Consider the following 24619-nt stretch of genomic DNA (forward strand, 5'->3'; position numbering starts at 1 on the left):
GAGGGCGTTCCCAGGAGGGACGGACCGCGGGAAGAGTCCGTGGAGATTGTACAAGCCAGTTCCCTTTTGCTTTTCGAGAAAAGAGACCTGGAAAAATAATTCGGCCAGATACATAGTTCCGTGAAGAGCGTGGCTCCCCCATGAAGAGTGAGCGCGAGGCCTTCTTGACAAACTGTAACTCTTACCGGACTTTTATGGGGAAGAGGGTGGCCTGACTTCGGCAGATGGGGTCGCAAAGCTCGACTTTGTGAGATGGAGCGGAGGTGATCGGCATTCTGTAAGGGACGCGGCTTCCCATGCAAGACTCTTCAACGCGGAGCTACTTCTGGGAGAACCAGCCTTCCCCTTGCCAAAATATAATATTTGGGGGGGTACACCTTTGTTAAATCTCTCTTGATGAAGAACTGCGTTATCTTTCTCAGCAGCGCAGACAAAAGTCTTTTCATCAAGCAGCGGATCTCTGAGGGCAGTGATCGGCCCAGCAGCATCCTCGGCACCTCGAAACTTGCTAGAATGCAGAGGAACAAGGCAGTTCTCTGGATATGTGGGTCAGAGACTCGGGGGTGGGGCCAGCAGCCTGAGTTTTGGCAGGCCCTCCAGCTGATTCTGTGCCTTCAGTTTTGAGAACCATTGAGGCAGTGGACACCATTCTAGGTAGTGAGGACCCCCTCGAGTGCGGGTTACCCTCCCGGCCATGAGGCTCACCCGCTCATACTGTAGGAGGCCCTGTTTTCACTTCCCTGGGGACCTAGACCTCCTTGGGCTTGAAGCACCTTGGTCATCGCTGCTGGGAACTGTGATTTTTTTTTTTTTTTTTTAAACCAAAGACCATGTTTTACGTCAGTCTTTGGACAAAAGCTTAGCACGCATCCTGAGGTCAACCGTGACGACTAGAGCATCATAACCACAGACTTATAAAAAGGGAGCACGGTCCTTGTAGGGTGTGTTTGGTGGGATTTGGGCCCTAAGTGGGGGTGGTGTAGACAAGATGATGCTTACTTCCCTGTGACGTGGTGGCAGGAGTGGACAGCGTACACCAGGCCCCCTTTCCGTGGCCTCGCTTCTCCGGGAGACTCGCATCCGTGGGATCGCAGGTGCCGTGGGTCGTGAGGCTTAGATGTGTTCCTGCATTGGGCACCTCATCTCACCTCTGGGGCTCCTTGTGAAGGAAGCCTCAGAGGTCTGCTAGCATCTATGGCTGAGTGTGGTGGACACGGCACTGCTGATGATGGGGAGAAAGAAAAAACCCTTTAATGGTGAGTATGAGGGGAATGGCAAATAAATTACCGTATTCGTATTATAATAAAAATTGTGCAAGCCATGTTTTCGAAGAATTTTAACGACATGGGAGAAGTGCTGCTGTGTGATGGTAAATGAAACGTGAGTTAAAATTCTAAATTCTAGGTGAGCTGAAACCCCGCAGAGAAGCTGTCAGGGGGACCTTCTCTCCAAATAAGACTAATTATTCCCGGGTGTTAGAATGATAAGTGATTTTCATGTGCTCCTTTATACTTTTATTTTCTAGACTTCTGCAGCATGTGTATACCTTTTATGGGAAGGAAACCAGTAAATATGGTTGAAAAAGTGCAAGTGTATGTGACATTTACTAAAATAAACACATTTTGCAGTCTCCTCTGTAAACAAGAGTCTTGTCACTTGTCCTTATAGAATAATGTAAGGTTTAACTCTGCCACTCATTGATGTGGCTTTCTTTTTGATATTTATAATGTTACCCTTGAGTTCTATTTAAAATGATTGATTTGGTGCATTTAAATTGATGTCTTACTTTATAGTCCCTGATTCCCTTTTTACGGTGTCTGGCCAGGGGCAAGGGCAGAGAGCTGACTCCCTAAGAAGTCATAAAAACTTCAGCAAACTTTTCCCCTTTCATTAAGTATTCTGTAAGCCATTGATACATGACTCATTTCTTAATAATTACTAAATAAATAATAATTAATTTTCTTTTTCCTTCCCAGATAAACTTTAAGCCTGATTACATTTTTTGAGCTGGACTGATTTTCCTGAATTTATAGATGAATGAGAACAGGAAGCGATTTTAGTGTGACATGCTTGCTTTCGGATATTAGATCTTTACTTCTTTGAAATTATAGCAATGCAAAGATGCAGCACATTCTGTAAAAACCTGCTTCATCAGAATGTTTGCTCTGCAATGTTTGTGGGATATCACAGGGAAGCTGTTAAGTCTCTTTTTGAAGTTTCCTAGGTTTTAAAATTCCTGGGTTCTCTTTTAATGAGCTTGCTATTGTTAAATTAAAACTTTCAAGAGAGCCAAGGATTGATGGTTATTTATGACAGGCTCCAAATGCAGATCGAGTAAACCCTGGCCTACCTGTGCAGTGGGCTAGCTTTTCTCCCGAATACAGCAGCCACTCTGACTTTTTAATGAAAATTAAAATTGAAATCATCTTTTCTTTTCTCTTTAAATTGAAATCATCTTTCATGTTAGCTGCATTTCAAGGGCCCTGTAGCCACATGTGGCTGGTGGTTACTGTATTAGACTCTGCAGGTCTAGAAAGTTCGACTGGACCTTGTTGGCTTAAATATAATTCAAAATAGGTAAAAACCCCTAATAATTTCTGGTTAGCTCTAGAATACTATCTAGTAAGTGTTCTTCCCCACCCATTTTCTTACTAACAAGACTTTGCTTGGCTTATGCTAAAATTACTTAACTGTCTCTGATTTTTTCCCAAATGATAGGAGGAGGTGGAAAGAATTAACAGGGGAGGGTGCTTATTATGTTAAATTTCTTTCAGATAAACAGGTAATCTGAATGTAGAAAAAAACCGTTAACACTGAAAAAAAGCTCTGGTAGATTTGTAGAACTTTAGATTTGAAAAGGGCCCTGGATTGCATCTAATCAAGCTTTCATGAGAAGTTTGAAGGAACAGAGAGGTCAAGTCATTTGCTTGGGTCACACAGCTAGATCGCAGCCTTGCTACTCTCCAAGTTGCTCTAATTGTGGTGTTCAACAGCTTTAGAGAGAAGAGGAGCCAATTAGAGTGGGATTAACTTTACACAGGATCCCAAGTGTATTGTAAAAAACAGGAAGTTACCCTTTAAAAACCCAGCTTTGTGAGCTTTCTTTTCATGTCTTTAAAAAAATAAAGGTACTTTCATTAATAGAAAGCTTTACCTTTGGTCTTGAACCTAATATATATTTTAAGAACCAAAATGCAATATGCCTTTTTTTAAAAATAGCCTTTTTTGGGGGCCGGGGGTTGGCGGTAGGAAAGGATTTTCTTTTCAAAATCCTGTTCTCATTTTGTAGGACTTCGGGGTTGGTTTTAACCAGCGAGCTCTGCTGCCCCCACGAAGTCCACGGAAGTACGTTTCTGTGGAGCGGTCTGTCATTCTCCTGTTGGACGTGGTTTCTCCGGCCGGGTTTATGTCCACAGACACGGCCTGGGCACGCGCTGTGGAGACTGAGCTGTGGAAAGGGATTTGGTCTAGGAAGCTACCTCCAAGCTGTGAAGAGATTGAGTCTTGTTAATGTTGGGGGGACCCCTGGGTCGTTTGTAGCACGTCCCCTGGATTGGCCTTGTGAAGGATGCTGTGCACTTGTTTGCTGCTTCTCTCCCCAGACCTTCCTCCACAGGGTCCTGTTTCAGTCCTGTCCCTGTCTGTCCGTCTGTCTGGCGTACGGCTGCCTGGAACAGGTCGAATCATGGCACTCCCGCAGTGAAATCCTGCGGTGTCTGCTCTTGTCCGCAGAGTGGAACACAGGGTTGGGGTCCTCACTTGGGCAAACCAGCCTCTTGGCCTTGGGGTTCAGCCTCGGGCCTGTTCCGCTAGCACTTCCTCCGGTCCTGCCTGGCCCCACCTTCCTCGTGGTGATCATGGCTTCTGTGCCTTGCTTGCCTCTGCCTCTCTGTGTCTCTAGTGCCCCTGTCCCTGACCAGCTTATAAGGGGTCATTGCGTGCGCCCTGTGCCCTGTGGGGATGCCCTCTGTTCTGGACTGTCTGATACGCCGTTGGCTCCAGGGGTTCCCTCCTCCTGTGTCGTTCAGTTGCTTGTCCTTTGGCTTTCCCAGGCCTCGGTGATCTCCCCGACAGACCCCAGTGGACATCTGTGAGGGAGGCAGTGTTTCCCAGAGGGTGCCGCACCTTCCTCTGGGTGCCCCCCGGCTGGGTGATCAGGGGATCCGCGAACTCACACCCATGCTTCCGGCGTCACGGGCAGGTGTGTGCTGTCGCTGCATGCTCCGCGTACCTGTTCTTGCCCGGGCACTTGTTGGCTCCTGGGTCTCTGGTGGCATGGCCACGCTTGCTTATCAACAAGTGAGTTCTCTGCCGATGGCAGTGGCCATGGCTCCTGGGGACACACGGTGCGTACCGCCACCTGCTGTGACATCCAGGCCTAGGGCACCAGGGCTTGTGGGGAGCCCCGGTGGCCCATCCCTCTCCTGCCTGGCCAACTGCATGCTGCCCCGCAGGGAGGGCACCTCCGGAACCGTGGCTGCCCACAAATCCCAGCGTCTGCATGGTAGCAGGAGTGCTCTTAGGAGAATGCAGTTCTGCCCGTCATCGCGTGCGCGATTTTAGCAAACGGTTGTCGCTGCAGTAAAATTAGCCAGCCCCAATGTGTAAAGTGCTGGGGTTGCCAATGCCCTCTGTTTTAAAGCATCTTGGAACCCATGTATCTGTTCCATGCATTCCTTTACTTATTTCTTAAAACAAAACAAAACAAACTAAAGAAAAACACACCAGTTTTCGTTTAGGTTGAGGTCGTTCCTGGATGCACCCAGTTTCCTTGCACCGTCGGTCTTAGACGCTGCTGGAGGGCGGGGTAGGACTGTCCTGCCTTGCTTTCTTGGTCCCGCACAAGGCTCCGTTGAGCCTGGGGTATTTCCTGATCCTTGATGGGACTTTTAAACCCCGGAAGCCATTTCAGCCTTTTAACCAGTGCCCTCCTGTTTCCTGGGACAGCCTTGTCTTCTCCTGTGTCCCCGTCCTGACTTCTGGTCCTCAGATCCCCCAGGCTCACTTTTGCTTCAGAAAGTAGCATAAGCACCTGTGCTCAGAAGCTGTGCATGAGTCAGAGATGGTCTCCCAGTTGGTTACGTTTACCTGATAATCTGTCATTTCATTTTCTTATTTGTGTACTTCTCTTCGTACCCGCAAGAGGCTTAGGTTGCCGCTGGAAGAGCCAGTCTCGACATTTCCATGGTTCCTATTCTATCCCTCCCCCACCCCCACAGCGTCTGGTGTAGTATTTGACGAACAGGTGGGTAGTAAGTTGGTGCTGGGTTCAGTTCCCGCACCGGGTACCTGGGACCTCGCCCGTCTTCTCCTGCGAGAGTTTTTCTGCCTTTTTCCTGCCGTGGTGCAGGGGACTCGTGAACCTTTTATGAACCTTTAATTTTGACCCGACCTCAAAATAATTTTCCAGGAAAGTCAACTGAATAGCACCCAAAGGGGATGTGCGTGTGTATGTGCGTGTGTGAGTGTGTGTGCGTGCACGTGTGTGGCGGCTTAAAAGGGAGTGGTATTTTCTTCATGTGGGTGACAAATAAATTATTTATTTATGTATTTATAATAAATAAAAATAATAAATACTATATACTATATATAAATAATAAATAAATAAAGGCATTTATTTACATTATTAAATGAACAAATAAATAAAGGTATTTATTTACAAATAAATAAAGGTATTTTCTTTATGTGGGTGACAAAATATTCTATTCATAGGTGGAGAGTTACTGTGCCTTCCTTTATCCTTGCTCTTTTGCTGATTTAAACTTTCATCTACGTGTGCAGCACAAGCAGACGTTGAACGAGGGAAAGATTTAAAAGGCCCACGTGGCTGTGTCGAACACCGGCGATGACCGTGGCCGACCCTTGAGAGTGGCGTGCCCGGCTCTTTCGTGAGCTGGAACATAAATGAACTGAATTGTAGGTTCTGGGAGAAGCGCCTGTAATTTTACCTGTTTTTCCCCCTGGTTCTAGCAGAATGCCAGCGAAGACTCACGGGGCTGTGCTCAGAAAAGTCTGATTGGTCAGAAAGCACCTTGGCAAACGTCAAGCCCTTGCCTGGGTCTGGTCGCACGTTGCTTGGGACACGCGCGCCGTCTCCCCCGGGTGTGGGTATTTCCGTTACCAGCGTTATGCGGCATCCTGCCTGTTAGGATGACCCGGTAGCAGATCTGATAGGATGCTCTTATGTGGCGAGGAGGGACTTGAAAAACAAAAGAAAATAATCAAGGTTCTCTGATTTTTTTTTTTTTCCTTTGTTGGTTGCTCCTAGGTAATTCTTGCTGCGGGATGCGTTAAGAGAGGAGGACCCTTACTCACTAGGCATGGAGGGCAGCTTGTCCGCGTCCAGCATGCAGGAACCCGCCTCCTCACCCCCGGAGAAACAGCAGAGCTCAGCGAGCGGTCATGGAGGTCTCGATTCAGGTGGGGCGTTGTTTTCTGGATTTCTCTCTCGGACATGGTGATTCCGTGACCCGTATCTTCCTGAAAATGTTCAGGCATCAGTGGGGTGGACATTTCTAGATCCCTCATGCTGCCTGTTCCTAGCATCTGCTGTCATAGTTAGAAGCCTACAGTAGCTTGAAAGTTATGCAAAAAACTAGATGGTGAGGGGTGGGTCACAGTGATGTGACAGATCTCTTCAGCATCTCAGTGGCTGACACAGTAAAATGTTTATATGTCATTTTTTGCCAGTCAAGACGCACCGTCTTTCTGTTACGGGTCCTGAATCAACAGGGATGTTATCTGGCTCCCAAGACACAGCTGTCCCTTTTGCTCAGAAACTCTTGACCAGAATGACTCTTGTGTTTGCACCAGTGCAAGGGAGGTGGGAACATCAAACTTGTCTCCCAAGTGCTTTGAGGGACAGGACAGCAGGATCCGCCCAGGCACCGACGCCACCGCCTCCCCTCCTCTCCGAAACCTTGAGCATGTCTTTCAGAGAAGTGCCTAATGGGAAAGAAATTTAAGTCACGTGAGTCTGTGGTCAAGTTTTTCCTCCGTTCAAGGACTCTAACACCTAACCAGCCTTAGAGCGAATGTTAGTATTTCATCAGTGAGTTAATTCATGCATCTTTTTCTAAATACTTACACAAAAGTCCGTTTTAGAAAGATACTTCTTTTTTTTTTTTTAATGATTGCTCTATTTTCATCACAGCAAATTCAATCAGGACAGGTTAGCTGTCTGGATCTTGAATATTCGCTCTGTTGAATTCGTGTAAAAAGCTGTTGATTCTTAACTCAGTGGGAGATTTGACACTTATCTGGAGAAATCACGATGTTTGCCTTTTTATTTGGACGAGTGCGGTCAAGGGCAGCATTACCGATGGCTCAATATCATTGGATTTATTGCGATAACTCAAATTTCTATCTTTATCTGCAGAAAAAAATCTGGAAACCCCTCAAGTTATTGCCTAAGTATGTAGAAGGACGTTCGTGTCTGCTTCCTAATCAGCCCCGTTTCCCCACCCGCCCCATTGGGATTTTTCTGTACGTAAGCTGGAGTGAGGAAACTTCTAGAAGCAGAGCTGAGACATTGTCCCCCAGTGGAAGTATGGAAATTCTCTTCTGAGGAAAGTCAGTCCCACAGGCGGAAGCTTCACCCTACTCTTATTTAAGTACAAATCTGCTTTTTTAAAAAAAGTCTGTCTTGTGTTTGCTGCGTGAGATTGTATTTCCACTTTTCGTACCCCGGGCTCTCACCGTGCCTTTGCAGAACGGTCCTATGTCTGTGACTTCCTCATTTTCAATAGTGTGTTTTCGAGCCTGTTGAAAAACCTAACGTGTGTTGACTTCTCAGTTTCTTGCAGCGGCAATATATCTGTCTAGCTCACATAGGTTTTGAAGCCCATTGGTAATAATACGGTGTCGGGAAAATTATTTGGGCTGCGTTTCCTCTTGGGGGATCCCATGAATAGGGAAGTAGGAGATTTGTTCTGTCACCGGCTGGGCTGGGCTTATGCCGAAGGCCCGTCGTGTGCACACACTTCATGGTGGCTTCCTTGCTTACGCACGACGGCGGCCTGAATCACACGAGACGGGAGGCTCTTTTCTAGAAATGGTAGTTCTGAAGGACTCCAGAGTGTCTTAACATGCATAGACATGGGCCCAGGAGCCTTTCTTCCCTTTATGTGGCTGATCTTTCTTTCTCCTTGGAATTTCCACAAGCGGCTCTTTGGAGATTTTTAGATAAGACACGAAGAGCGGCTCCTCAAGGAGAAATAAATTTAGGGCAGGATCTAAACCTCTGTAGAGGGCAGAGGCCGACTGCCAGAAACCCAGGGTCGTCTCGAACACTGTCTGTTAAACCGGGCAGTACGAATCCTCAGGAAGCTTATTTTCCTCTTCAAGCTGGCGATACAGAAAACAGGTCTGTTCTGGCGTCGGTGGTGGGGTGTCTGGTGGTGGGACCCACTGTGACATGTTTGGGGCCGCGAGCATTTTGTGCCGGACCCGCTCACCAGAAGAGCAGGAGAAGGCAGGCGCAGCTGGTTCTCTGTGGACCAGGGACAGGTACGTACGTGACCCTGAGTTTGAGCTGTATGGTAGGCACTCTGCAAGCACTTTGTGTCTGTTGACTTGGTTTACCCTTCCATGACCCCGTGAAATAGCTGCTTATATCATCCGCATGGTAAAGAGGGGGACACCGGACAACATGGCGAAGACCCTTGGCTCTTGGGTTGGGGCCAGGGTTTCATTTCCAGCATCTGGAGGCCCGGGAGCAGGTGCTCTGCACAGTGGGTCACACCTGCCCTTCCGTGCGGGACGAAGTCACCAAGGTGCGCCAAGCGCGCCCCCTCCATGTGCAGACACGCACTTCTGGGACGTGGGCACGACCCAGCTGTTTTCTTGTCCTTCCCTCCACTTGTCTGCTGTCCCCTCCCCACATGTGGTGGACACGGGCCGTCTCCCCCGGCAGGTGACTACGCATAGGTGCCTGGAGCTCTTCTCAGCCCAGGTCACGGGCCGGCTGCTGGGACTTGTGTGCCCACGCCCGACCCCGAGCCGCTGCCCTTCCTCGCGCGGACGAGCCATCCCTCTCCTCTGACTTTCGCTAAAGCTTCACCGGACAGCGGTGAGGTCCGAATCGGATTAACGGCTTTTTTTTTACTTCCCATTTTGCCTTTTCTATTCATGAAAGCTCAAATCCTAGTTTGACTGACATCTGAGTCCTATAAAGGAAACAGGCGCCCCGGGAAACGACGACTCCTCCCAGGGGCGCAGAGGATGTGGCCGGGATGAGAGCAGACCCCAGAGCCGGCGGCCTCCCCAGCAGACAGGGCGGACGACGTTGTCACCTGGCGGGCGGGGGAGGCTGGGGACCCGAGCTGGTGCGGGGAACTCTGGGCTTCTCCAGTTGCCGTGATCAAAGCAAGCCAAACAACATGCCGACACGGTGATAAATAGACTCCTTGACATGATTTTTCCAGGCTGGCTGGATGTAATTTCCCGATGAAGCTGGAGATAAAGTGGGGTTGCACGTTCAGACCGGGCGGGCCTCTGAGTGAAGGGTTATGCTGGGAACGTGGGCTTAAGCAGTTTTGTTTTTTCCTTTTCTCTCTCTCTCTTTCTTTCTTTCTCTATGTGTGCTAGGAATACATTAACTGCAGTCCCATAGATTTTTTTTTTTTTTTTAAATTTTGGAAGGAAAGGAGTCAACATTCTCATTAGAAAAATTCAGATTTCTGATTCTTGGTGCTAGGAACTGGTTCTGTATGACTCCATTTGTGTTCCCTGTTAAAAACAAAACAAATAAAAGACGCCAAAGAATTCTCTTTAGAAAAGTTACTGCCCTCCCCTCTCCCTGCCCGCACCGCAACTGGGTGACTGGGTGATTTTTATGTTGTGTGTGTGTGTTTTTCTGGAAAATTTCTCTGGCCGTCTGCATTGTCTTGAGTGCAGGTGATTGTCCCTTCCCTGGGGGACATCTTGCGGCCGTGAACTTGGTCCTTCCGTGACCTTGGGCAGCCCTTTCCCAGCGTCCTTCTTGTTGTGAGCCTGCTTAATGCAGTAATGGAAGTACTTTTTAAACCTTGCGGTGGTATGAACGCCCTGTCAGCCTACGTAAAGCCTTCTTTCTCTTCCCGAGGAAACCTTTCTCTTCTTTCTTTTCCCAAGAAATATCTAGGTGTCGTGTGAGATTTCATCGGCTCCAAACCTGCAGGCTCTCCGTTCTTTTATTGGCTAGTGGTCACGGACGTTAGCGCTCAGCCTTGCAAAGTTAGCCCAATTCAGACTCTAAAACCAAAACCTGAGATTCGATTCCTTAAAAAAAAAAAAAAGTCTGTGAACCGTGTGTTTACCCTGCTTTCCACTCGCATGGGGAAGGTGTGTCAGCATCCACACCTGAACTTTGAGCGTGCTTTCTCTGTCTATCAGGGAATAGGCTGGTCCCGTAAGTAGCCTTCTGTTCTCCATCACTGAATGGCCACTAATGAGGGCGCCTGTTTTCTTGGAGAACATGCAGTCTTCTTGGTCGCGTTTCATGGCCTGTTTTCATGACATCACAGGGAGAAACACTTCTGACTGGTGCCTTGGCAGAGGACGGAGCTTGTCAGAATTTCCCTGATCAAATGTTTATGGGTTGGCGAGGTTTATGAATCAGCTGTAAATATTTGCTCTGGGTTTATGAGACCTCCTCTCGTAAACAGGGTGCGTGTTTATCTGTTCCTCATTGAAAGGTCTGCAGAGAACGGGCTGTTCGTGGAGCGTGTGCCTGGGGGACGTGCTGTGAGTCACAGGTCCGGGAAGGCCTTCTGGTGGGGGACCCTGCGTGTTGTGTATGATTTTATCGTTGGAAGCTACCGGTGCTGGGCACACAGGCTTGAGCTTTTAAATAAAATCCCATGCCAGCTTTGACTTCGAAGTATTTTCCTGGGACGGTAGAGCGTGGAACGGCTCTGTCCGAGGCAGCGTTCTTCCGAGCTCGCTGGGGAGTCCCTGGGGGGCCTTTCCGTCCCCTGGTGACTGGAGCGAACGCCCGCGTGAGCCTGGAAGCCGTCTGCAGCCTGCTCGTCGCAGGGAGAGAAGCTCGGTTTGTAATGAATGAGTTAAACCCTGGTGAGGACGGGGTTTGGGGAGAATGCCGGCGGCCCCGATTGGAGTTGTTGGCAGCGTGAAGAACCGAAGCGAGCGGTCTCAAGGCTGAAGCGGAGAGATTGAAGCCACGGGCTCACCCGCATGGATGATTCCATGCGATGGGCTCCCTGGTCCTTCCAGGCGTGGTGCTGAAGCTTAGTGGCGCTTTCCGGCCCCAGGCACTGGCTGCTGCAGGCCCTTCCTCCGGGGTGTGTCCGCAGACAGATGCTTCTGATGCCGGGGGAGCCATCACTCCCCACGGGATCCCTTCCACTTCCCAGGAGCTGTTCATTGACCCGCAGCTCTCCCAGGACCACCTGCCTCCGAAGGCCCAGGCCCGAGTTTCATACCCTCGTCGCCCCTCCCAGTCTCGTCCTGCTGCTGAAGGCTCTGGGGGCTCTGCATGCGCTGTTCTTTCTGAGCTTGGCTACGGCTTCCCGCCTTCCCCCACTTCCTGCATCATCCTGCTGCCGGGCTGGGGTCTGGAGGGCTCTCGTGCTCAGCGGCACGGAAGACAGAGAAGCTGGCCCCGAGTCTGCCCTGGGTTCTCCAGGAGGAGGAACGGGTAGTGGCGCTGGAGAGCCTATGCCGCACGCATGATGCAGGCAGAAGGGAGGTACAGAGAGGTGTCTCAGGACAGTTCCAGCTTGAAACAGGACAGCCCCAGTGGGATTCCTGCCTCTGTGACTAGACAGTTGCGTGGTCCCGGTGACCGCCCCCTGCCCCCAGCCTCTCTGGGCTCCTGTCATGTGCCATGGGGGTGTTAGGCACCATCCGTCAGGGTTTTGGGAAGGATGAAAGGGGGTGATGCACGCAAAGCGGTTAGCACCGAGCTGACACCCCAGTCCTGTATGGGTCTTTCGGCACTGCTGTGACTGCGTGGTGGCTCTGTGGGGCCGGAAATGCGTGACCCTGGCTGCGGTGGGCCGGCCTGCAGGTGGCACGGGCTGAGTGGGGGCCGGACAGGTAGGCTGTGGAGAAGTCACAGACTTCCTCTGCACCAGGCGCCCTGAGCAAATGAGATGTGTGCGGATGCTTCTGGCTAGTCCATCAGAAAGCAAAGCTGGTAATTGATGCTTGCGGCCTTTTGGGCAAAGAGTTGTGAGTCGAGCCTTTGGGCGACACCCGGGGGGGTTTCTAGAAAGCAACTGTGTTTCCTGCAGCTTTGCGTCACGGTGTCTCGGCAACATCTCTTGTTAAGTGGCCGATGGGGGACCTGCTGACTTTTTTCAGGGAGCCTGTTTCCAATGGAAGGACCTTAGTCCCTGGATAAAGTGGAATGTTGGGACAAAAACAAGGGGGAAGGGTTTCCTCTTCGGGTCACTTTTATTTTTCCTGCACATTGAATTATAAACCAGCTCATAGGGAGCAACTCGAGGAGGCTAGTTCTGAGCAACTTTGATTTAGAAGACAAAATGTAAGGTCACTGCTTTTAACCTAGCATTGTTTGGCTTTCCAAAAATGAGCTGTCCATTTCCGAGACGATACAAAGTAGCACCAGAAAATTGCTTTCCCTACTTAAATTGAAGAAAGCATGGCTTTCTTTCCAAGAGCCTCCTGCTGCTGATTCCCCGGCTCATCTGCCAGGGCACAACATTTCTCCATTAATAATGTGGCTGAGAGCAGTATTTATTCTTGGCCCATGAAACAGGCTCTTGCTTATAGGAGATACACAGCTTGAGCATCAGCAGCCGTTGCATTCTCCCAAGGAAAGGGAAGCTAAACTTCGATGCTTTCGCTTAGCCACATGTGTGGACAGGCCTACGCTCTATGTTGTGATAGCCTTGAGAGAGGTTAAAGTCATGTTTACAGCTTGTGTGTTCTTCCCGTTGGAATCCATGCATGATATTGTTATCCATGCATTAAAATGAGTTAGTGGGTTCTTTTTGACTATACAGATTGTATCTTACACACAGTCTTAAATGTTTTGGGAATTACTTGATTGGCAGCTGCTTGGTTTCTGTCCCTAAGTTGCTAGGTGACCTCACATACTCGAGCAAGGCTTCTGGACCTCAGATAGTTTTTTCCTTGGAAGCACATCAGAGTCAGTGCTTCCTGAGGTCCCTGAGGACACGAACAGTCTGTGCTGTTGCTGTCTGATCTCTAATCTCTCACCACTCTGAGGTGCCCGTGCTGTCGACACGTCCAGGTTTCCTTGACCTGGTCCTCCAACCTCCCCGGAGAAGGGAGGGCCACCGTGACAGTGGCTGATTCCCTACAAGCACTCTAACCGGCAGCAGATATGCCCTGAAACAAATCGCTTTTCATTTGCCTGAGAGCACTTAATTTTACACTTGATTTTGCCAGCATAGTTCAGGCAGGATTTCCTCAGTGTTCCCTTTCCTTAGTCAACATTCCACAATTCCCACGCCGAAGCTGACAGGACCAGCAGCATCCTGTTTTTTTTTTTTTTTTTTTTTTTTTAAGATTTTATTTATTTGAGAGAGAAAGAGAGTGAGAACACGAGCAGGGGGAACATCAGAGGGAGAGGGAGAGGCAGGCTCTGGGCTGAGCAGGGAGCTGGGCACGGGACTCGATGGATCTGCTGACCCTGGGATCATGACCTGAGCCCAGGCAGATGCTTCACTGACCTACCCACTGAGCCCCCAGGGCCCTCAGCAGCGCCCTCAACAAGACCCGTCTGCTCCGTTGCTTGAGTTCCCTTGTCTCTTGCATTAGGGATCCCCTGTGCTTCATGGGAGGCTGGTGCCTTTCCGCTCTTCGCTCCGGTGTTGACCTGCTTCCATTTTTCTTTGTCTTTTGACAGAAGAAGGTTCGGGCCTGGAGGAAATCGGCTTTAACTGGGGGGAGTACCTGGAAGAAACAGGCGCCAGCGCAGCCCCTCACACGTCCTTCAAGCACGTACGTCACCCCGCCTGTCTTTCTGGTCTGCATTCGGAAGGGGGGGAAGGGGCATCCGCAGGAAGATGCTGAACCTTTGGGAAGAAAAGGGAAATCGAGGCAGGATTTTTTAGAAATCAAAAGGGGAGGGCAGCCAGCTGTCGGAAGTATACGCCTCGTCCTTGCGCTTGATCTATTCCGCTAACGGGGCTGGGCCCTGGGCGGGGCTCTGTGCAGGAACCGTGGGCACCTTACCCTTACTCTGCACCCTGAGGCACCGCAGCAGACAGACGTGGCCCTGCAAAGGGCACACAGCCTGAGACAGGTAGGACTGATGGGAGTAAAGAGGCAGCAAACAGGGCAAATTCACAGGCTGAGTAATGTCATCGAGGAAGGATAATGATTTTTATTTTGAATGAATACTTTTTTTTTTTTTTAAGGATTTTATTTATTTATTTGACAGAGAGAGATCACAGTAGACAGAGAGGCAGGCAGAGAGAGAGAGAGGGAAGCAGGCTCCCTGCTGAGCAGAGAGCCCGATGCGGGACTCGATCCCAGGACCCTGAGATCATGACCTGAGCCGAAGGCAGCGGCTTAACCCACTGAGCCACCCAGGCGCCCTTGAATGAATACTTTTATTTCAAAAGGACACCTATAAGTCTTAGAGCCATTTGTAGGCAGGTGATTGAAATTAGAGGAAATAACTAAATATTCGGAACACATTTGGATCAAACCAGAAAATCATCTTCATCAGTAATACTTCTTTGAGCAACGCACAAAGTGTGCCCAGCCAAGGACAAGGTCCAGGAAATAAAAGATGGAGGTTTTATCAGACTTTTGCTTATGTATGAGATTTTGGTAATTTATCATTAGCAAGGGAAAGACTCAATTTCCAGAACCCGAGTTCTGAGGCATTACGATTGCTTTACTGGAAATGAAAATTTAATTCTGAGAAACTTTTTTTTTTCCTTTTCCACTGGGCTATCCAAGGCAAAGATTTAGCCTGAGTCTGGTAAGCAAACTGGGGTACTTTTCCAGCTGGTTCTTGCTTTTGGCCCTTTTGCCTCTCAAGATGCTGGGGTGACTTGGCTGGATCCCTTGAGGGAGTTAAAGAAAGAGATACCGATCCACAATTTTTTCCTTCTTTTTTGGACCAGGAAGTCATCAACATTTCTCCATATGGAGCCACCCTGTTCCCTTTGATCCAGTCACTTCTCCCACTTCCCTTCCAACCACAGTGCAGTTTCCTTCCCGACGCACAGTTTCCCCAGGCCTGTGCGCCACGTTTAAAGGAAAAGTTGCGTGGACCCGTCGACGAGCCACTTATAAATCAGGCAGTTGCTCCTTGGGGATGTCCGATGCGTGAGCTTTCCAATGTCACAGCTCACTGGCTTGCAAAGCTTCCTTTTTGGGGGACGGCTGGTACATATTAGTACACTATCACCCCTAAATAAAAAAAGAAAAAGAAATGCATTCTTAAAGGCTGTGTTATTCTCCCGGTGGCCCCTAGCCACGTGGAGTTTCTGAGCAGTTTGGAAGTGTGCTGTCCACCCGGAGATGTGGGAAGCTCACGGGATTTTGTGGGCTTCCTTGGAAAACAACTCTGTCTTTTTTCATGTTGATTGCATCTTCAAATGGCAACATTTGGGATACATAATATTTGAGTTAAATAAGATGCATTACTAAAGTTAATTTCGTCTGTTTTAATCTCTGATATTTATCCAGGCTACTGGCAAACGTCTGGTGGGTGGCTCCTCTTGTATTTCTCTTCCAGCTGCCCTAGGGCAAGAGGAATAGTGTTTTTAAGTGCTGGGTTTTCCGTAGTTCTCAACTGATACAATGTGTCTGATGCAGTGACATTTTCCCTGTGTTTCTCCTTCCTGAAGGTTGAAATAAGTCTTCAGAGCAATTTCCAGCCAGGGATGAAGTTGGAGGTGGCCAACAAGAACAACCCCGACACGTACTGGGTGGCCACGGTCATCACCACGTGTGGGCAGCTGCTGCTTCTGCGTTACTGTGGATACGGCGAGGACCGCCGGGCCGACTTCTGGTGTGACGTGGTGATCGCGGATCTGCACCCCGTGGGGTGGTGCACACAAAACAACAAGGCCTTGATGCCCCCGGACGGTAAGCTTCCTGCGTCTGGACGGCCGGGTAGCCCATGTCCCGAGCGCCCAGGAGTTGAGGGGTCCCGAGACCCCTTTCGAGTCGCACATAATCATCGTTCCAGATGCTCGCGGAGACTCCAAAACCGATTTATTGGAAGGTCTGGTGCTTTGTGGGTTCCTCGAGAGTTTCAGTGTGAGGAGGACTCCTGAGTGGAAGCGGGGCCCGGATGCATTTTTAGTTGTCCGCTGAGACCTCCGTGGCCTTTTGGGGACTAAGATTTGGAGTCTAGTCCTCAAATGGGTGTGGGGGGTAGGAGAGGAGGAGGCGCGTCACAGAAACCTCGTGTTCCCCCGCAGATGGATGGTGTTGCTTTTCTTCTGCCTTAGACACTAGGCATCTTTAAGACTTCACTTACTTATTTCCGAGAGAGGGAGAGAGAGAGTGTGAGCTGGAGGGAGAGGGAGAGAAGCTGAAGCAGACTCTATACCAAGCACGGAGTCTGATGTGGGGCTCGATCTCACCACCGTGAGATCAAGACCGGAGCCGAAACCAAGAGTCGGCTGCTTAACTAAGTGAGCCACCCACGCGCCCCGAGACTGGGCTTTGAACAGTCGCCTAGAGCCCGTGGAACGGGCTTCTCTAGTAAGTTTTCATTTGTCTTCTTGTGGGGAGACTGTCAGGGTGGGAGGCGTGTAGAAAACCCGGCAGACGTGGAGAACGGACGTTCTTCCCAAGGGAATCGTCAGAGCTTGTAGAGAGAAGGTACATGTAGTTGCCGGAAACCAGTGGTTCCCTCCAGCGACCGTACCCCTCAGGGGACATTCAGTCATGTCTGGAAGCATTTTGGGTTATGACAGTGGGGTGCTGCTGGCCTGTGGTGGAAGGGCCAGGGGGCCACACAGGACAGTCCCCCAAACGCAATCACGGGGCTCGAACTGCCGGTGGCATGGACTTGGAGAAACCGAGGAGCTCGTCTGATCCCGTAAGTGAGAAAAGCCGCCTTTCCAAATATTTGAATCGTAACACCCTCTTTTCAGTGTTTGATCCCGTGGTGACAGTCGCGGTGATGCTTGAAGACCCTGAGTGCCGAGGCTCAAGGCTGTGTGGTGTCTTCATAGTACCTGTCCGTCTAGTTTAACTTGGACTTGATACCTTTCTTTCTGCCTGACACGTAACTCTGCAGAGCTGAGTTTTGAGTTCCTTTTTTGTCCCCCATATTGGCAGTTGCTTTCGCCCAGGACTTTGAGATTTGATCTACTTTCTGAAGTTCTGATATATTGTTCTTCTGATTGGTGGGAATGGTCTGCGGCTTTCTACTCCCCCGTGCCGTGCCTAATAGAGGGACTGCTAAGAGGTGGTCATGGACACACGACCCATGACCCGTGGAGCTTGAGTTGCATTTCCAGGACATTTGTAGGGACCAGATATGTTGCCTGGGCCTTGGCTGACATCAAGGCCCCTGAGTGCCTCAGAAGAGAGAGAGACGGGCCCTTTGGTCCAGCTTTGGGTCACTGCACCTGTGCTCCCCCACGCGCAGGCCGTCTTCCTACCCCTTTGCCTCCTCCAGCCACAGGCTCACAGGCGGTCAAGGTCAGACCCTGTTTGTGCTCACAAAGTCCCTGGTGCCCTCAGAATTGATCACATTTGCCACCCTGCCCCTCCCCCGTTACTGATCCTTGAAAACAAATTAGATGATGATACACATACCGTGAAATTCTCCCTTAAAAGTGTACCTTTCAGTGATTTTTGGCTGCACACAGGTTGCAAACCGTTGTCATTGTCTTGATGCCAGAGCGTTGTCCTCACTGCGTAAGGGAAGACCGCCGCTCTGCTCTCCCATGCCCTAGGCTCTAGCAGCTGCCGGCCTGCTTTGCTTCCACGGCCTCGATCATGGAAGCACATGGAATCACAGAATGTGAGGCCGCTTGCATTCAGATTCTTGAACTTTGCATCGTGTCCTGGAGGCTCACCCTTGTTCACTGCGTGGCTCAGGACGTCATGCCTTTTCCTGGCTGCGTACTGTTCTGCCGGCGGCGGTCCGCTCTCCGCTCTGCTTCAGCATTCGGCCGTGGGCAGGTGCAGCCCTAGTCTCTGTTCTGTGGTTTTACCCGGAGCGGTAGGCTCCGCGGTGGGCTTCGCGGTGGGCGATCGTGCACTTGGGTGGCCTGGTGCTGACACCTGTGCTTGGCGAGGTCTGAGTAGGTGCTCATCCAGGGAGCGAATACTCTGGAAGGAGGTTATGGTCTCTGTTTATTGTGTAATGCCCTTGAGGAGAGGAATCCCTGAAGTGCCTTTCTTCCTGGCCTTTGTGTGTCTCTGGAGCTGCGAGTGTGAGCCTTGTTTCTGCTCTGTCTGTGGAGGGAGGGGCGCTCGTGGGTGGTGACCGGTCCCTGCTGTATCTCTGCGCCCCATCCCAGGTGGTCTGCACGCACGCACAGCGGGCTGAGCCCGGTAGAGCTCTCTGCAGCGCGTCCCAGCCCGGGCCTGCACTGTGGGTCTATCTCTTATTTTTTTTCCCCTCTTCACAGAGTTTTAAGTGGATGGAAACTTGTGAACTGTATGCACAGTGTCAGCCCATCTCTAGAACCTTTTTGTCTTGCATAACTGAGGCTTTGGACCCAGGGAGCCGCAGCCCCGCATTTTCCTTCCCCTGGAAGCCTCCACTGCACAGCCTGCTTCTCCGTGTTTGCACGTCTGATTCCTCATGTACCTGGGGTCGTGCAGTGTGTGTCCTTTTGTGTCCTGCTTTCTTTCCCTCAGTGTTGTGTCCTCAGGGTTTGTCTGTGGGCGGCGTGTCCCGGGATTTCCCTTCTTTTCCCTTCCGGTTTTATTGCGACGGAGGGAAGCGACAGCCGTGTGAGCTGCACAGCTGTCCTCTCGTAGAGAGACAGAGACGAACCAGAAGAAAAAAGTGTGTTTTTCTCGTGATGAGACCTGTCGGGATTTAATGTCTGAAAACCTCCAGCTGTACCACACGGCAGCATCAGCTTCCTGCGCCTGCTGTCCCTGTACGGTCATAGCTGGACGCTTGTCCCTCTCGACCTCCATCCGCCAGTTCCCTGACCCCCCACGGCCCTAGGAACCGCACATGTCATCTCCTGTAGTATGGGGGTTACTGGTTCTTTGTTTTTGTTTGTTTGTTTGCTTTTTCTTTTGAGTCTACACAGAAGTAAGGTGCTTACAGTGTTTGTCTCTGTCTGACTTATTTCACTTAATGTAATGCCTCCAGGGCTGTCCGTGTTGTGGCAGATGGTAAGATTTCCTCGTTTTCTTGTGGCTGAAGAATAGTCCGTCCTATGTACCTACAGTGAACATTTCGGTTGTTCCCGGGTCTTGGCTGCTGTAACTTAGGCTGCTGTGAACCCAGGGAGTCTTGGTTTCCCCTGGCGAGATACCCAGTCACAGAATTGCTGGATCGTAAGGTCATTCTGGTTTTACGTTTCCGAGGAACGTCTGTACTACTTTCCAGAGAGGCTGTACTGACAGGCACGTCCACCAGCAGAGCATGGGGCTCCCTGTTGTCCACACCCTCGCCAGCATGTTGTCCCTTGTCTGTCTGAGGGCAGCCATTCCGCAGGGGTGAGGTGAGACCTGCGGGGGGTTTTGATTTGCAATTTCCCTGATGGTCAGTGATGTGGAGAGGTACCCATGTGTGCTCTTCGGAAAAGTGTCTGTTGGGAGCTGCTTCTCAGTTTTCCTTTCTCTGTTTATTGAAGTATCCTTGACACACGTTACGTTAGTCTCAGGTACACAACCCAGTGATTCAGCGTCTCTGCGTCTCGTGCTGTCCCCACAGGAGTAGAGCTCCTAGCCGAGCCCTTACACGGCGTTACGGTATCGTCAGCCGTATTCTGCACGTGGTATCATCCATCCCCGTGATTTATTCATTCCATAACTGGGAACCTGAGTCTCTCACTCGCCTTCACCAAATACATGAAATGAAATGGGTGAAGCTTCTGCCCTTTTTTTTTTTTTAAATAAAGACTTTATTTATTTGAGAGAAAGAGAGAGAGTGTGAGCACGAGTGGAGGAGAGGGGCAGAGGCAGAGGGAGAAGCAGACTCCCCGCTGAGCAGGGAGCCTGGGACCCCCAGATCGTGACCTGAGCTGAAGGCAGACTCTTAACTGACTGAGCCACCCTACCCAGCCACCTCTTCTGCCCATTTTTAAATTGGATTTTTTTTAAGCTGTTGAATTGTATGAGTTAATATTTTGGATAAACTCCTTATCAGATCCATGGTTGCAAATATTTTTTCCCATTCTATAGGTTGTCTTTTCATTTTATCAGTGGTTTCCTTTGCTGTGCAGAAGGCTTTTTAGCTTGTAGTCTCGCTTATTTATTTATTTTTTATTTTATCGTTTGTGCTTTAAGTCTCATATCCCAAAAAATCACCCCCAAGACTGATGGCTAGGACCTTTTTCCCTGTGTTTTCTTCTAGGTGTTTTATGGTTTCTGCTCTTACATTGAGGTCTTTAGTTCATTTCGTGTTAATTTTTGTGAGTTGTGCAGATACAGTTTCCTTCCTTTTTTAAGACTGAGTAATACTCCTTTTGCTTTGAGTGAAAACAGCCATGGAGGTGAGAAGATACAGTGTAACATATGGTTATTTAATTTCCCTGCTCTGTCCTCTCATGAAGCAAACCGGTCTGGATGGATGGTTTGTGCTGATGGAATATTGGGAGTATATCCTTGCTACTCGGAGAACGAGAGATATTCCCACTTGCCCAGCTCCAAACACGACTGATGGCCACACAGCCATGCCCATGCCCCCCTCGGGCGGGTTCTCGGGGTGCCTCCCTGCCTTCTTGCTGTCCGTGCTTATCTCATTCATGACTCACTCTCCAGGTTTGACACGTTAGCTAAATGCCCTTGGAAGGGGTGCACGATGGTTTCCCTTATAATAGATTCTCTAGTGAATTGTTTTAGAGGCAAGTTCCAGAGTGCTGAATTTTAACACTCTCAGAGCTAATGGGTTCCTTTTGTAGAAATCCATGCTGTTGCTTGAGAGAGAGGGCATAGTTTATTAATCAATTCTTCTTTCTCGCTTGGATGAAAAATGTGGCAGCAGTCACAGTTCCAGAAGCAACATCAAATTTGTATCCTACTGACTTTGCGCTATTAGGCAAGACAGAGACACACTTAAAATGACAAATTCTCCATGAAAAACAGGAACACCCTGTAAAAGGGGGAAGCATTAACGTGATGGAAAGATTTGAAGCCCGCTCCAACAATAACAAGTTAAGCTAATTTGAGAATTTCTTTATTGCCAGTTTTAAAGAACTTGAAAAAAATTTAGTAGTAATCAATATGACTTGGAAATCTTTAGTGCAGAGAACAAAGTCAGGAAATAGCAGGTTCGTGGGGGCAAAAGGTTTTATTGATCGCTGTAGTACAGGATAATTATTGCTTTGTAGCCAGAGGCAACGGTGGTTCCGCAGGGAATCAGGGAATCTATTTTTGAACAAGGATTCTTGTTTGTGTGGTTTTCTGTCTTAGAGAGCTAATATCCTTGGAAATTCTGCATCTGTACCCGGTCAGTCTTTGTCGTGATTAAACTTGAAAGGCATCACAGGATATTAACACAAGGTGAAGTCCACGACACATAATGCTTTTTCTTTGGGATTCTCCACGGTGGTGGACTTTCTTACCGATCTCAGGGAGCAGGGGGTCGTTGTAAAGGCAGAAACATCGCGGCTGGAGCCAGGGATCTGGTTCTTATCTGGCCCCTGCCATTCACCTTGCTGGCGAGGTGGGTTTCCTCTCCATTTCCTCATCTTTGAAATGAGCCTGTCGTACGTCCAAAGAGCTTTCCAGTCCGACATGCCTGGGTTTAGGGTCCTTGCAAAGGAAAGGAGGAGCAAGGGCTGCTCGTTTCCTCACGTATACATGAAGCGTGGAGTCGGTTTCGGAACTAGGATCTGTGGCAGCCCAGCCCAGGAGTCTGTACGAAGCACAGAAGTGTCCGTGTTACTGTTGGGGCGATCAGGTTTCAGTGCATCGGGGGACACACGAGGCTGGGAAATTACTGGGAGTGCCTGGGGTCCGTCATCACCTGCAGCTGATAGAATTTCCCTCGATAAAGAATCTCGAGAGTCGTTGACTCTGGTTCCCTGTTGGAGCCCAGAGAACTAAGAGTGGTCCTTCCCGGAGCCAGAGTCCGCGGAAGCGTGGCCGCCGCAGTCAGTGCAAGCATGACGGCTTCAAAGTACGGGCGGCGGGGCCAGGGGCTGAGGGTGTGGGGTGATCTTGCCCGCCAGTGGGAGGAAGCAGAGGGCCCCCTCTCCTGCGGGGACTGGGATCGTAGCACCCAAGACCTCGGAGGACATTTGGGATCGTCCCAAGTCGTCTTAAGCATCTTTTGGAGCCACTGCGCCAGGACAGTCATTCTGTGACCCGAGATGATAGCTTTACCAACCACGTAGCATCCTTCGTGGTCCCGTATTTTCTTGCCTTGCTGTTTGCGATGAATTTAACGTTTGATTTAATGCGAGCCGTCATTCTTCCGCTCAGTGTTACGCAGAAGGAAACAGGCCAGTGGCAGCTCCCCTGTTTCATTAAGGGGTGATTCCGGTCAGCCGGCGAGAACTCTGTTAGAGAGAACGTGTGCAGAGAGACCTGGGCAGACTGGCCGACGGGCCGTCCAAAGAGCCGTGTTCCTGCCCATGAGCTCATTGGCGCTAATCTTTCATATTAGAAGTATTAAGAGACGTACTACATTAAAGCATCGGTAAGTGCACCAGGGGATTAGAGTTCTTATTAGGGGAGCGAGAGGTAAAACGCTTTGGCTTAGTAAATTAATAAGGCTTGATTTATTCATAAGCACATGCAAAGCCCGCAAAGGGCAACTGCCAAATAATTATTGTTTATGGTGATAATGTACGGAAATCATTTAATCCGGTGACTGTTTCTCTGTTATTTACTGAGAACGAGCATTGCTGCCTCTCAGTGTCCGGGGCCCGAGAGTCTGGAGCTCACGCCGGTGCCTGCCGTGTCCCCTGACGGGATGCTCCTGTAGGACTGCAGGAAAGTCTGTGTGATGATGCCCATCCAGATAAAACCCCTCACCCTACCAATGGAGAAATATTTATGCGCGCTTCTGACTGTCGCTGTTAAAAAGTGTTGGAATTACGGTGCCTTAGGAATCACGCCACTAATTTTTATTTTCCCCATTATTAAAATTTCTGTAATTTGAATTGCAAACTCCGCAGTCTTGCCAGAATGACTCTGTTTACCATCCCAAGTTGAATCGAAATTACCGGGAGTTAGTTAATATATAACTTATTTGAATAAAGGGATGTTTATTCATGAAGTGTTAGAAGCAAGTGTGAACAGGGCCTTATGTTACGCGGGTGGGTGCTTCCAGGTTCTGGAGCCTGGTCTCGGGACTGTTCTGGGGGATTTTGTTTTTACCGTAGTTGATTATAAATTAAGAGCTGGGGGCAGGTGATGCACAGGACTGGGAAGTCATGGGACAGACAGACCTTCCGGTTGTTTAACTGTGGACTCTAAGAGGTTGAAGTTGATCATGTTGTATTTATTACTTAGTTTATTATGTAAGTGACATTTTAGCAATAGGGTTGGAACTGACACAGTACCACCGTTTGCATCGCTGTCCCAAGTGTCGTGGAGCTCCTGTCCGTCCAGGTGGTCATCTGCTTGCCCTCCAGGTCATCTTCTGTCCCTTGTATGTTGGTTCTTGTTTGCTTGGGTCCTGGCGGTATCGGAGTGTTGGGCGTGGACCAGGAGAGCCCCGTGTGTCCTGTGCCTTCTCTGAGCGCGTGACCTCATGTCGAAGCTCCAGCTTATAATACGCTGGTCCGTGCGATCGCCGAGTTTTCCTTCCGCTCAGAAACGTTCTGAATGTTAAGAATCCAGAGAGCGCTGAGTGAGGTTTATAAGAGGGCTCTGAACTAAATGGGCTCGCTGAGTAGACGCCTACGAAACTGTGTGTTTGTGCACCTACGAAACTGTGTGTGTGTGTGTGTGTGTGTGTGTGTGTGTGTGTTTGTTTTGCTTTGTTTTTAGCCTATGGAAGGAAAAACGAAACAAAGACCAAAAAAAAAATAAAACATACAAAAAGATAAGGCAGATGAAATGGTCCTCATTTCAATCAAAAACCTTGTACAGGCAGTGGTGAACAACTATTTATCAGAAAAACTCGGGTCTCTTCTCCTCTGATCCCTGCTCAGTGTTCGTAGTTGTTTTCTGAAACTCACTATGTCCTGCATGTCCCCTTAGTCACTGTCTTGCCCAGTGAACGAGTCCATCGTGAATTTTGTCCTGTTGGCATCACGGCTCCTCAGTTAGAAACGGTTTCACCCCCACGGTATTTTTGCTATGTCCCTGCTGTGTCCCTGCTAACTGAATTTAACCCTAAGAAGACCTTTGGCAACTTTTTGAAAAATGGGGCTTGGCAAGGGTGAATCTGTCCCCAGGCCCGACAGCTTGAAGTAGATTTGAAGGTAAGGGCGATTCCCTCCCCCACCTTCTGAAATCCATGCTTTGAAAGTAGCCGGGGGGTCAGTAAATATTTGTTTATTGATTCAGTTGTGTCAATAAGACTTTCGAATCTTTAGACTTGAAATATTGGAACCGT

At 49.5% G+C, this 24619-nt stretch overlaps 1 protein-coding gene across 2 annotated transcripts in view; it reads left to right on the top strand.

Moving 5' to 3' along the window:
• Nucleotides 1–24619, top strand: part of SFMBT2 (Scm like with four mbt domains 2) — a 222691-nt gene that overhangs the window by 11185 nt on the left and 186887 nt on the right. For both annotated transcript variants that reach the window (XM_032349795.1, XM_032349796.1), the window contains exons 2-4: nucleotides 6269–6420; nucleotides 13841–13935; nucleotides 15801–16041. In XM_032349795.1, coding sequence (XP_032205686.1) covers nucleotides 6321–6420; nucleotides 13841–13935; nucleotides 15801–16041 — 436 coding nt within the window. In that variant the 5' untranslated portion in view covers nucleotides 6269–6320. The remainder of the gene's footprint in view (nucleotides 1–6268; nucleotides 6421–13840; nucleotides 13936–15800; nucleotides 16042–24619) is intronic.

This window comes from Mustela erminea, chromosome 6, assembly GCF_009829155.1.
Source record: "Mustela erminea isolate mMusErm1 chromosome 6, mMusErm1.Pri, whole genome shotgun sequence".
Lineage (NCBI taxonomy): Eukaryota > Metazoa > Chordata > Mammalia > Carnivora > Mustelidae > Mustela > Mustela erminea.